The sequence below is a fragment of the Papaver somniferum genome, unplaced genomic scaffold (assembly GCF_003573695.1).
Source record: "Papaver somniferum cultivar HN1 unplaced genomic scaffold, ASM357369v1 unplaced-scaffold_10, whole genome shotgun sequence".
Classification (NCBI taxonomy): domain Eukaryota; kingdom Viridiplantae; phylum Streptophyta; class Magnoliopsida; order Ranunculales; family Papaveraceae; genus Papaver; species Papaver somniferum.
In genome coordinates, this window is record NW_020618825.1 from 14,047,202 (window position 1) to 14,060,250 (window position 13,049).

Here is a 13,049-nt window from a genome sequence, read left to right on the forward strand (position 1 = left end):
AGTGTAAGTCATTGCCGGTCTGAGTTGGCTGGTTGGATCGGTCATCACGCTAACCAGAATATGCCATCGCCGGTACCGAGTTGACTCAACATAACAAAGATTAGATCGAGTTTCAGCTGTTTTCTGCGCTTTTCTCAGGCAAATTTCAGCCATTTTCCCTACAAATTCCTAACATTCATCTATACATCCATCGCTGCTTCATTCTTTTCAGTTCTCTAACATCTAATAAACTTATTGTGTCCCTGCAATGATTCAATCTAACACAAACACATTCAATTTCTATCTTGAGCCATAAATTCTTCTCTGCAACCCATAACTCAAACTCAAACCCATTCACAGCACAATCATCTCACAACACTACTAGGACCATTCCTCTGAATCACTACCTCAACTCAAAACCCCTCTTTATCACAGAACCCATTCATTCCATGGCAGTGAGCTTAATGTCCATTCGATCAATCAACAACAACATGAGCTTCAAATTTGTCTTTCCTTCTGTTAAATCTCAATTCCACCAGGCTTCCATCTGCATAGACAACACCAACAACATATTAAAACATAATTTAAGAACCACATCAGTTGTGTGAATTAAACCTAATTTTGGTAACCCCAAAAGATTTCCCCAATTTCAGAAGTTAAGAAAGCATGATCAACCAGAAACTCTTGATTGATAATAAGAACAAAAGAAGATAAAGATGTTTACAGGTGGTGGTGATGCACGAGAAGATAAAGCAGTTGCGTTGTGCTGAGTCCATCCAAGAAGAATGATATTGCAGCGTCTAATAGCGATTATGAGGATAGTTTAGTAATTGCAGCGTCAAAAATCGACCAGGTCAACCATAAATGACCAATTATGTGTGGCTTGTCTGGGATGAGTATACCCAGACCGTTAATTCAAAAAAGAAAGATGGTCATTTTTATTTGGCAGATCTTTAAATTAAGAGAGAGAGTTTTGTCACTCTGATTATATAAAATAAAACGTTAAATCGAAAACGATAGTAAAGAGATTTGTTTCAAGTAAAGGTAAAATGAAAATGACAGTGCAGAGATTTGGCTACTGATGATTAAAAATCAGTAAGAAACGTCCCTGTTAGACACACCACACGATCACCCCAATGTAAGATTTATTGAGATTTTCTGGGTTAAAACATGAAAAAAAAGATGACACAGTGACTAACATGACTTGCAATGGCTACCAAAGTATAACACCCTACGCCTAAGGGATCTATTAAAAACCTATGACTCTAAGTTGAGTACATGGCTAGTTTATTACTTTATGGTACATAAGTTAATCACAGAAAATATTGATTTTGGTTTTTGAATGAGAAAGGATAAGTTGAGTGACATGTAAGACTCATTCTCGATACCTCTACTTTCTGCAATTTTGGTTTGATTTTCTTCGTCCCGCTTGTGGATAGGAGAGAAATGGAAGAACGTAAGTGTGAAAAACTAGAGTTTGCATACCTGCACGGACATTGACATGTGTTATGAAGAGAATAGACAAAGTTGGAGAAACACCATAAGTAGCTAGCCAGAGAGAAAAACAAAATTATACGGATTGGGTAGGGTGCATAAGAAAAGTGATGCAGTAGTATACAAGTAGACAAAAGACTGAAAGAGTATATGTTGCTGGTCATCTGAGAAAAGGAAAGCAAAAATCTAGGACCAAATCTATGATAAATGCTACTACATTCCAAAATTAACCTAATAAAGAAAGTGAAATTTATGGTTCCTTCCAAATAAAGGGGAAAAAAGTTACTACTGTAGCTAGCTTTGTAGCTTTTGCTACCTTGGGCAGATGTTTTTCCAACTTTGGGATGACTTTATTTAAGACATACAAGGTACAAGAATATAAATGGGAATCAATTGATTGGACAAATTTTTGATCCTTGGATTGCATATGCTAGTTTGAACGGACAAAGCAATAGTATAGTAGACCAAAAGTAGAATTCCACTTGGGCTATCATCCAAGATGGCATTCAATCATTAGTTATAAATGGTTTTTAAGTTCCGGAAAGGGTTCACCGCTCCAAAATTTAGGGTTTAGTTTATTGGTGCTTATTAGTACGTGCGTTTGAACTAACCAATTTAGCGTGTTGCGTGCTACATGTGTAAAACGTATCGGTCCGGTATAACCCAGATCACAAAGTAACCTATTTAGCATGCTGCGTGTTGGGAAGGAATGTGCGAGCGACTCATACGGGAAGTAATATGCCGTGTTGTGCTTTGCTAGCATACTTATTTTATGTTTTCTAAAATAAATATTTTTCAAATTTTTTAGTTAGTAGATGTGATGATAAAAATAAATCAGCAATAACAAAAATGAAATTGTCAAAAACTAGTTAAAAGTAAATATGTTTTTGTGAAATACTCATGAAGTGTGATGTATTGTTTAGTAGTGTATGTATGAAATGGTGTGTTTTTTTAGCGTGTCGTGTTGCGTTGTGTCGCGTGTTTACACATGCAGTGTCGTGTGAGATGCCTATTTGTCTAGCATAGCACACTAAATAAACGTGATGTGTCCATGTCATGCCAGGTCACGTAATATGCCGTATTGTGTTTGAATTTTAACGTGTCGTGTTGAGCCATAGACGTGCTGGAAGAATATTACACCAGGGAGCTTCCTGTGGTCAAATTAAAGATATCATGAACAAATATTATACCTCCAAGAATATCACATCTATAAATACCTTGTATTTTTTGGGGCCACTCAAAAGGAATTAGGGTCCAATAATAAGATAAAATAGGGTCATCCAAAACCTAAATAGAGTCCACCCTTTTTTTCGTAATGACAAAATTACCCTTGAATAATCGGAAGTAAAACAACAATTCGATAGTTTTTTTTTTTTTTTCGATTTTTGGTGCGACCATAATCGGTAGTAATTTGTGTTAATTAAACTTCGGAATATATAGTGTCCCTAAAATGAGATTTTTCAGAAAACCTTCAATTTTTGAATTTTGGTACTACCATAATCGGTAGTAAATTTAACTTCCGAATGTATATCGATCCCAAAATGAGATTTTTCCAAAATCCTTTAATTTTCTAACTTTGGTCACTAGTAGAAAAGTGACATTTAGTAACAGTTCAAACTTTTATAAAGTAACAGTTCGTAAAATGCCTGTTACTAAATGTTAGATATTTAAATAACAGTAACACTTTTCGTAAGAACTGTTACATAATATCATCAGGTTGTATACTGTAACTGTTTTTATAGTAAGTGTTACTATATACCCATGTTACTGTAACATATTTCGTATGTCGACATTACCATTACAGTTCTTTAAACCAACTGTTACTATATACCTATGTTACCGTAACATATTTAATATGTCACCGTAGTTGGCATTATCGTAACGTTTTTTAAACTAAATGTTACTATATATCTATGTTACTGCAACATGTTTAATATGTTACCATAGTTCACATTATCGTGACATTTCTGTAAATTATTTATTTGTATAACTAGTTTTTGGGTATCCGGTTCAAAAAAAATAACTAGTTATGGACTGACATTAATTTAACATCTTGATTTAATTCTAAGCACGGGAGCTAGCCATGGCTCGTACCTAAGGTTTGAGAAAAAATCGAATATAATACAAAATAATAAACAAGTTGTAAAAATATGTAAGAATATTAAAAATATATATTGTGTTGTAGTTGCGTGGTGTGACGACGAAGGTGGTGGATGTGTAGTTTACTGTCTAATGAGAGTAAATATTTTATTTGGATAACATTAAACAAAAGGAAAACATCGAAGAGTGGTTCAAGAGTTATAATGAATGCAATAGGTCTCAAGGTCGAATCTTGTGAAGTGTACTTTTATAGAATTTATATTTCATGTCCAAGAAGACCAAATCATGGTAGTGGACGAGGCGGATATGGTGGTGACGGTTGTGGAGATGCTAGTGTTGATGGTTGTGGCAGTGCTGGTGGTGGAGGTAGTGGTGGCGCTAGTGGTGGAGGTGATGGTAGTCAGTAAAAACTGTTAGTTTTTATGACAGTTTCAATAAAAACTGTTACGGTTACTCAAACAATAGCAACACTTTGTTCCCAAACATGTTACAATAAACTGCTAACAGTAACGGTTTTATGTAAAATAGTTACAGTAGAAATTATTCAGTAACATATATTTTATAAAGTGTTACTGAAAACTACCAACAGTAATAGTTTTAGAATTTATGAGTCATTTTTCAATAGCCTTTCCGTAACAGGTTTTATAAACTTTCCGTAACAGGGGCTTTAGTAACACCGCAGAAAAAATTAAAACTGTTACGGAAATAATACAGTAACAGTTAAAAACTGTTACGGATCATCATTTTTCTACTAGTGGGTACTGCACAATCGATAGTAAATTATGCTAATTTAACCTCCGAATATATTCAATTTTCGATTTTTGGTGCGACCATAATCGGTAGTAAATTGTGTCCCTAAAATGAGATTTTTCAAAAATCCTTCAATTTTCGAATTTTGGTACTACCATAATCGGTAGTAAATTTAACTTACGAATGTATATCGGCCCCAAAATGAGATTTTTCCAAAATTCTTTAATTTTCTAACTTTGGTACTGCCACAATCGGTAGTAAATTATGTTAATTAACCTCCGAATATATTCAATTTTTGAATTTTGGTACTACCATAATCGGTAGTAAATTTAACTTCCGAATGTATACTGGCCTCAAAATGAGTTTTTGAAAAAAAAAACATAATTTTTCGAATTTTGGAATTATAACAATCGGAAGTAGGGTAAGTGAACTTAACTTCCGATTACATAGTGACATTTTGAAATGAGAATTACCATATTCGGTAGTATTTTAAGTTAATAAAACTACCGGTTATATACTGGCCCCAAAATGAGTTTTTGGATAAAAATCTTAATTTCCAAATTTTGGAATTATAACAATCGGAAGTAAGGTAAGTAAACGTAACTTCCGATTAATAGTGGCATTTTGAAATGAGAATTACCATATTCGGTAGTATTTTAAGTTAATTAAACTTCCGATTATATACTGGCTCCAAAATGAGTTCTTGAAATAAATCCTTCAATTTTTGATTTTGGTACTACAATAATCGGTAGTTAATTGTGTTCTTTATCTACCGATTGTGTTTAACTTTTTGTACAGAAAAATTAAATTTTTTGAATCAAAAATAATCGGTAGATAATAATCATGTTATCTACTGATTCTGGTTGATGTTCATCGTTTCTTAAGAACATCATCCATAATCGGTAGGTAAAATAGATTATTATCTACCGATTACGTTTATGCTACTGTAAATCCAAGAACATCAACCATAATCGGTAGGTAAAATAGATTGTTACCTACCGATTATGTTTCTGCTGCTGCAAATCCAGAAAATTTCGGATCACATTTTTTATTTCAAGTAATCAGATCCTAATTTTGTATCACAACTACCGGTTATGGTCGCACCAAAAATCGAAAAAAAATAAAAATAAATAAAACTACCGAATTATTGTTTAACTTCCGATTATTAAAGGGTAATTTTGTCATTACGAAAAAATTGATAAAGGGTGAATTCTATTTAGGTTTGGGTGACCATATTTTATCTTATTATTGGTCTCTAATTTCTTTTGAATGGCCCCTAAAAATGTAAGGTATAAATAAGCCGAAGATTGTTGAAGATTGTCCAATTGTAATTGATATCTATTTGGGTATCTCATCTCCTAGTGTAACGACTTTATAGTAGTTTAATAAAATTCGTGCTCAAAAAAAAAAAAAACAGATTTAACACCCTTTGGTGTCCAGTGTTCACATAGCATTGTTGATTCATAATATTTCTTGATAGCATGTACTTCTAAGATATAATAATCAAGGATCTTGAATGTGGGAGCTTTTCTTTTGTGCCTTGGCTTTGTAATATCAGTAATATCAGCACAGTGTGCAGTCTCTTTCATTTTTCATCTGCTTGTTCTCGTTTCTGGCCTGTTCATTTTTCATATCATTGGAGACTCCAACATACGTGCAGTCTCCTTATCGTACTGTCACTTTCTTTGCGAATCCTTTCTTTTTCTTTGTGGAATAGATGTCTTTTAATACCCGCAGTACACACACATTCATTTCAATATAAAGTAGTAGAAGCATAGCATGCATTGGGCAAGCAAACTAGAGCATATAAGACTATATTTCTCTCTCAAGGACTAAATAGAAGGATAGATTAGCTAGTTTTGGTTAAAAAATAGTTACTTAACTAGCTAGGTTTGAATTAGGCAGTACGCCGATCCATTCCTTATGTTCAATCAGTTTTGATATAGAATGTCTAATCTGAACTATGTATACTGCAGTGACACTGGAGTTGGAAATGGCCAAATCCCTTATCCAACGGTTGGTTCAACATCACTAGGAGGAGGAGAACAACAGCACAACTTTGTTAATGGTGGTCCTCACTACCAGTGTGACTTTGCTGGTCACCCGTTTCCAGGTATTTTTATTTTGTGTTTTCTTTTTATATATATTATGCATTTCATGTATAAGCTCATTATCTAGCAGTTCGTAACCGTGCAGCACTAATTTAAAATTTCTATTAGGGTTGGTAGGGGCAGAGATGATGAAGTTGTGGTCTAGTTCTGTGAATGATCATGAGGCTGAAAATGGTGGAGTTCATGAAGTAAACATCGCTAACAACCAAGTGGATATGACTAGAAAGAAGACAAAGTTGACGGCTGAACAAGTAAAGGTGTTGGAGAGGAGTTTCCAGGAGGATATAGAGCTGGAGCAACAACAGCCGTCTAGTAGAACAATGGAGCTAAGAAAGAATAGAGTGAAGTTGGAACCTGAAAGGAAAATGAAGTTGTCTATGGAACTAGGACTTCATCCTCGTCAAGTTGCGACATGGTTTCAAAACCGGCGCGCTAAGCTTAAAGGAAAGCAGGATTACGAGATAGTCACGAGGGAAAACCAACATCTTCATCAAGAGGTTAGTTTAGCTATAGATACAGATATGAACACGGAACTTATGTATGTGTATATATATGACTATTAACAGGTATGTATTACATGTATATGCATTAAGGTTATGGAACTGAAGGACAAGCTTGAAGGTCGCCTGTGTATCAGAGATTCTACAGCAAACGTTGAACATGGGTCGCTACTGCAAGTTGGGCGTAACGTTGTCAACGAATATGATTATGTTGCTGTTCAATGCTCAAATAATGTAGAGTATGGACGAACAAGTAACTCAAACACGAAGATTTCAGAGCGCAGCAGTTATTTGTGCACTGATGAAGCTGATTATCATTCAACAGCCTCATTTCCCTATTGGGGCGTTCCGACCGAGTATCCCTAAATTATCAGAAGATAAAATGAGTATCCCTAAAGAAAATTTCTACTTTACTTGAGTTGGTTAAGTAAGAGTTCCATGAACGGGTTATGATTTTATCTTTAGGAAAGGCAAGTGGCACATCCGTACATGCACTTCGTTCTGGATATGCACTTGCCGTTCTATCGAGTTTAAAAGCAGACAATTTAATGACAAGAGTAGCTTCTTCTAGTAATCTTTGTTTTCCATGGATCATGATTCGTTCTTAAATGTTGTATAGCATACGTACTCCTTTAACCACTGTCCGTGTCCATTATTGAGACATTTGGGGTTCTAGCTAAAATATGCTTTAGTCACCTTATTTATTTTTAGATGAAAGACAATTATTTAGATAATTATTATCGGCTGGCCGGAAACCTAACTATCATTTTTGTCGACAAAGATCGAATGTCAAGAGTTTTGGGATCTCATAAAAACCTCTCTCATGCTTTAGAGGAAAAAGAAAAAAAGAAATGCAATTTTAGAAAATTACCAAACTTACCAACTAGAAAAGAACTTTATTATTAGGGCTTTGAGGGGGTGAGACTTTGGGGGCTTGAAAGGGTATGTGGAGACTAAGTGGTATAGGAGAGATCAGATTTTTGTAAAAGTTCAAAAACACCCTCAATAATTTTTACTTATGACACTTCTACCCTTTCATTAACTGATTAATCTAATTAAAAAAAAATCATTAAATTAAAAAAAAACTGAAAATCAAAATCATTAAAAGAAAAAGAAACCGTCCCACCACCACCTCTCTCTTTTCCTCCTCCTTCTTCTTCTTCCCTTACTCCCCCCTTTCTGTTTTCATTCTTCTTCATCTATCATTCTTCGTTTGAAACGATTAATCGTCGATTCAAAAAAATTACGTCGTCGATTAAACTCATTGTATAAAAGCATGAAAGCAAAGGAAAAATTAGGTCATTCTTCGTCTAATCAAACTCCTATTGAAGCAGAGAAACCAACTTCAACTAATGAAGTGGTAAGTGAAGATGAAGAGGAATTGAATGAAGGAGATGGACCAGCCTCCCAGACTCCTGAGATGACAGCAATAAGGTATGAATCGAGATACCCACTGTTTATTTAAGCTCTTTCTCGATCTTTCAGTTGGTTTCGAAGATTTTAGGTCTGAAAAACAGTTTCAGAATTTGATTACGGCTGGGAGTTCTTTGATTCCTAGCTGTAAATATGTATCACGGTTGGGATATGTTGAATACCCAACCGTTTAATTGTAACATGGTTGGGAGATATAAGAACTCCCAGCTGTTTTAATTTTCACGGATAGGAAATTGTTAAATACCCTACCGTAATTATGGTCGATGCGTGCGAGATAAATTATTCCCATCCACAAAGACTGAATCACGGCTGAGACTTTCCTAGCCGTATATGTCTCTGAGTTCGAATGCATGTTTCAGCGGTAGTGGTAACGTCTAGGTTTTGTTGTCCGTAATTGGTTTTCCAAACCGTAAATAATAGTTTCCTAGCTTATTTTATTAGGCGGCTAGGTCTTCGTATCCGTAATATGAGAAAACAATGAAAAGAAAAAAATCCCAGCCGTTATTATATTTGCAGCTGGGATTTTCTATTTATCCTAGACGTTTTTTATTTACGTCTTGGAATTTTGATAATTATCCCATCCGTAATTCTGTTTTCGTCTGGAACTTTGTACACATCTTAGCCGTTGTGACTTATCTTCTTTTGCATTTTGGTATGGTTTGTCTTTAAACAGAAAAGAAGAAAAGAGGAAAAGAAGATCAGTAGAAGTAACACCTTATAGTTAGCCGACTCCGCAACTCTGTCACAGAAAACCATTGGATGCAAATGCAAGGAATACAAGTGAAGGTGTACTTGCTATTACTGGAGGAAATGATGGTGTTTTTTTACTGGAGGAAATGAAGGTGGAGGTGAGACTGTAGGAAATGAAGGTCGAGGAAATCAAGGTGAAGTTGTTTCTGGAACAAATGAAGGTGGAGGAAATGATGGTCCTGTTGTTACTGGAGGAAATGAAGGTGGAGGAAATGATGATGTTGTTGTTACTGGAGGAAATCAAGGTGGAGGAAATCAAGGTGTACTTGGTATTACTGAAGATGGCACTTCTAATGGTTCTGCTATTGATAAAGGTAAAGCAGTGATTGAGGAGGACAAGAAGGATGGAAAAAAGAAGTATCCACCAAAGGAAACTGCAAGAGAAATCAATGATGCCATGGAGTTTATACCTAAGAAGGGTAATGGGAGACCTTGGGGTGAGCCAAGAGATCATTCCTTCTTGATGGGTTACGAGTCTTCATGGGCTGCTAGACTCTGTGCCGCAAAGGTAATAAATCAAACCTAATATATGTTGTTTTCTAGCGACGACGACTCGGATACTCCGCCCCGTCAACAAGCTCCATCAAAGCAAGGGAGAGGCGGTAAAAAAGGAGGAACAAGTGTTAAAGGAGGAACAAGTGCTAAAGGCGGAAAAAAAAGGAGGAACAAAGGGAGGTCATGCTGGAACAAGTGCTGCTCGTGGTGGAAAAGGTCGAGGTGAAACAAGTGCTCGAGGTGGACGTGGTGGAGGAAACCCGTCCGTAAGAGGTTCACGGTTGGGAAACACCTAGCCGTTTTTTGGTCTGAATTTCCTGAACTACAATGACTTATGTTTACGTCTAGATATCCAACCCGTGTTGGAATCACGGTAGGGAATTATATCCGTAAATATATTTAAGTCTTGGTCGACCTAGACAATTTCTTGCCGTTAAACTCCACATGGTTAGGAAACCCATCCGTGGTTGGTTACGGTTGGGACATTCCTAGCCGTTTAGTACTCTGATAAACCCACCAAAAAAAGGCTCCTAGAAACGACTACATATCCAAGCCGTAATGTTGTTCACGGACAGGAATCCCATCCATTATTCTGCCTAAGTTAAAAAATCAGAATTTCGGCCGGGAATCCCAACTGTAACTCTGACAGACCACCAACTCTGCAGGGAAACAGAATTACGGCTTGGTATACCTAGCATTTGCCAGCCGTAATTCGCTATAATTTCACTTGTACCACTTCAAATCGGCTAGCTTTTTGAATTTTGAAAAATAGATCCGTATGAAGACTAATCTATAGAAGGTTCTAGTTGTTCAACCACCTAGTTAAACTTGAAATAACTTGTTCTCCATATAACCGCCCATTCCAAATCAAAATCACACCTACAAGCTCTAGAAAAACTCCTAATAACTCAATGCAATGTAATCAAAGGATAAACCCGACTTTAATTTGGATGAAGACTTATCTCTTTGTCAAAATTTTGTGCGATGCTATCCAAAGAAGGGAGAAGAACGAAGTAGTGGTGGTGTACCAAGTCAATCTTATTGGAAGACAATTTTTGAAAATTTTTGTAGTGAAACAGGTAACTCTAACAACCGCTATGGGATTGATTTGTATCTTCTATTCTCAAACATACGCAAAAAAGTGGAAGAGTATATGGCTTTACTTCCTATGTGCAAGCAACTTCGACTTAGATGTGAGACTGATGAAGAAGTCGTTGCTCAAGCTAACAAGGAATGGAAAAAATGGAAAGGTTATAATTTCAACTTCGAAGCTCAAATGACCATCATCAAAGATTTCTTGATACATCGGAAGGGATGTTACTAAAACCAACTTTGTAATGGGGATATATTAAGCATGTAATGAGTTTTATTTTGGTCTAGTTAATGAAAGTATCAGTAATTTTCAATCGTATTAATAATTCATGTTGAATCCACAAAAAATTTCAACTTTCAAATGAAAGTTTGTATACCCAGCCGTTTTGCAGACTCAGGTAATTCATGGAAGAATTACGGCCAGAAGTTCGTAATGTCCCTTCCGATATTTTTAATCATGGATGGGAGTTCCTAATATCCCAGACGTTTTAGTTATTTACTTCTTGGAATTCTTAATATCCCAACCGTTATGTGGTGTTTCAGTCGGGTCGACAAGTTTACCCAGCCGTTACTGCAAAAAATTCCAGATTTTCGACGTATTTGAACTGATAAAATTGATGTCGGGAGTTGATTATAAGGTTATCTTGAGTTTTGTCATGAAGGGTTTCGTCATTTGTCTTCAAAATTTGTCAATTTTTTTTTCCAAAATCAACATTTATCCTTCTTCAAGACACAATAAAATCAAGTTTTGATTTTCATATGATTAGTGTTTTGACTAGTATAATCGATTCACTAAGACTGATTAGTTAGCTTAATCAATTTAATTAGCACTAAACAAATGAAGCGTAGATTAGACACTAGAGAAAAATATAGATAAGGGGTCCTATGGGTTGTTATTTCATGACTCCAAAAAGCCTCCAAAAACCCATCTGTTTTAAGCCCCAATAATAGGATTCCTAGAAAAACCATCTAAAATATGAGCGTTTAAAACGAAAATGGTTACCTTCAGAAGAATATATCCTCCGGGATAAATCCTGAGTGAGAGAAATGATAGAACGCTCTCCACCATTCCCATTCTCAATCTTATGGTAAGCGTACAATTCCTGTATAAAAAATTGATATTTTTGTGAGTCTCGCACATGTGTATAGTTATAGCCGGGACCATAACAGTTTAGTCCAGTGGCAAAAAAAGTTGTCTGAGAACCATGTGGTTAGCACAGTTGATTACTCATCCTCTCTCCATATGAGAGATCCCGGATCGATTCCCGTTGTTTGCATCTAATGAGTGCAGCTGCAATAGCAGCAGGGGTTAAGGGATGGGGCAGTGGGGCCCGCATAAAAAAAAAACGTTTTCTGTTTGGTCCATAATTGCTTGAAAATATCAAATGGACTAAAATATTTTATATTGTTTCAGCATTAATTTTATTAAATCTTCTATTCCCATAATAATTTGAGTACATGCTCTCTGATGAACTCTGAACTTCCTCCTTATTTTCGTACAGGAGTTCATTCTTTCAAATGAACACCTAATCAAATCAAAACTAGAACATGGTTCATTCTTTAAACTGAACGCCCAACAAAACTTCATTATTATGAACAAAAAACAAAGTCCATTCTTTTAAATGAACATCTAATCAAAGTTCTTCTAAACAAAACTAGAACAGAATTCATTCTTTAAAATGAACACATAACAAAACTTCGTTATTATTAACAAAAAAATAGAGTTCATTCTTTCATATGTGCACCTAATGAAACCAAAACTAGAACAGAAGTCATTCTTTCAAATGAACACATAATGAAAGTTTATTATTATGAAAGAAAAACAGAGTTCATTATCTCAAATGAACAGCTAATCGAAATAAATTAAATCAAAAAATAGAACATAGTTCATTCTTAAAAATGAATACATAACAAAAAACAAAGTTCATTCTTTCGAAAGCACCCCAAATCAAAACCAGAACTAAAACCAAATCTGAAAGAAGTAGACAATCTTCATCTTCTTTGAGAGCAAATCAAATCTTCGTTATCTATAAATCAATATTTAAATCTTCTGCCCAGTAAATAAATCTTCGTTATTAATCTTCATCTTCTTTGACAGCAACAGAAAAGAACGCAGCAAAAGAAGAATAAGAAAAACCCTAAAAAAAAACAAGACAAAAACAAATCTTCATCTTCTTTATCAATCTCTGTAAATATTCATCTTCATAATCTTCAAATCTTCATCTTTGTTATCAATCTCTGTAAATCAAAACCTTAAAAAAGAAAATCTCGTAAATGCAGCAGAAGAAGAAAAAACAGAGAGAGAGAAAGTAGATCCGAAAAACAAATAGGAAAGAGAAAGTAA

The 13,049-nt window shown here is 35.2% G+C and overlaps 1 protein-coding gene across 1 annotated transcript; it reads left to right on the forward strand.

The window, feature by feature from the left end:
* The first annotated feature begins 8,210 nt into the window (after nucleotides 1-8,210).
* LOC113326391 (uncharacterized transmembrane protein DDB_G0289901-like) lies at nucleotides 8,211-9,909 on the forward strand. The gene is made up of 4 exons (XM_026574129.1): nucleotides 8,211-8,368; nucleotides 9,042-9,088; nucleotides 9,202-9,555; nucleotides 9,662-9,909. The coding sequence occupies exons 1-4, from the start codon at nucleotides 8,211-8,213 to the stop codon at nucleotides 9,907-9,909; spliced, it is 807 nt and encodes a 268-aa protein (XP_026429914.1).
* The last annotated feature ends 3,140 nt before the right edge of the window (nucleotides 9,910-13,049 follow it).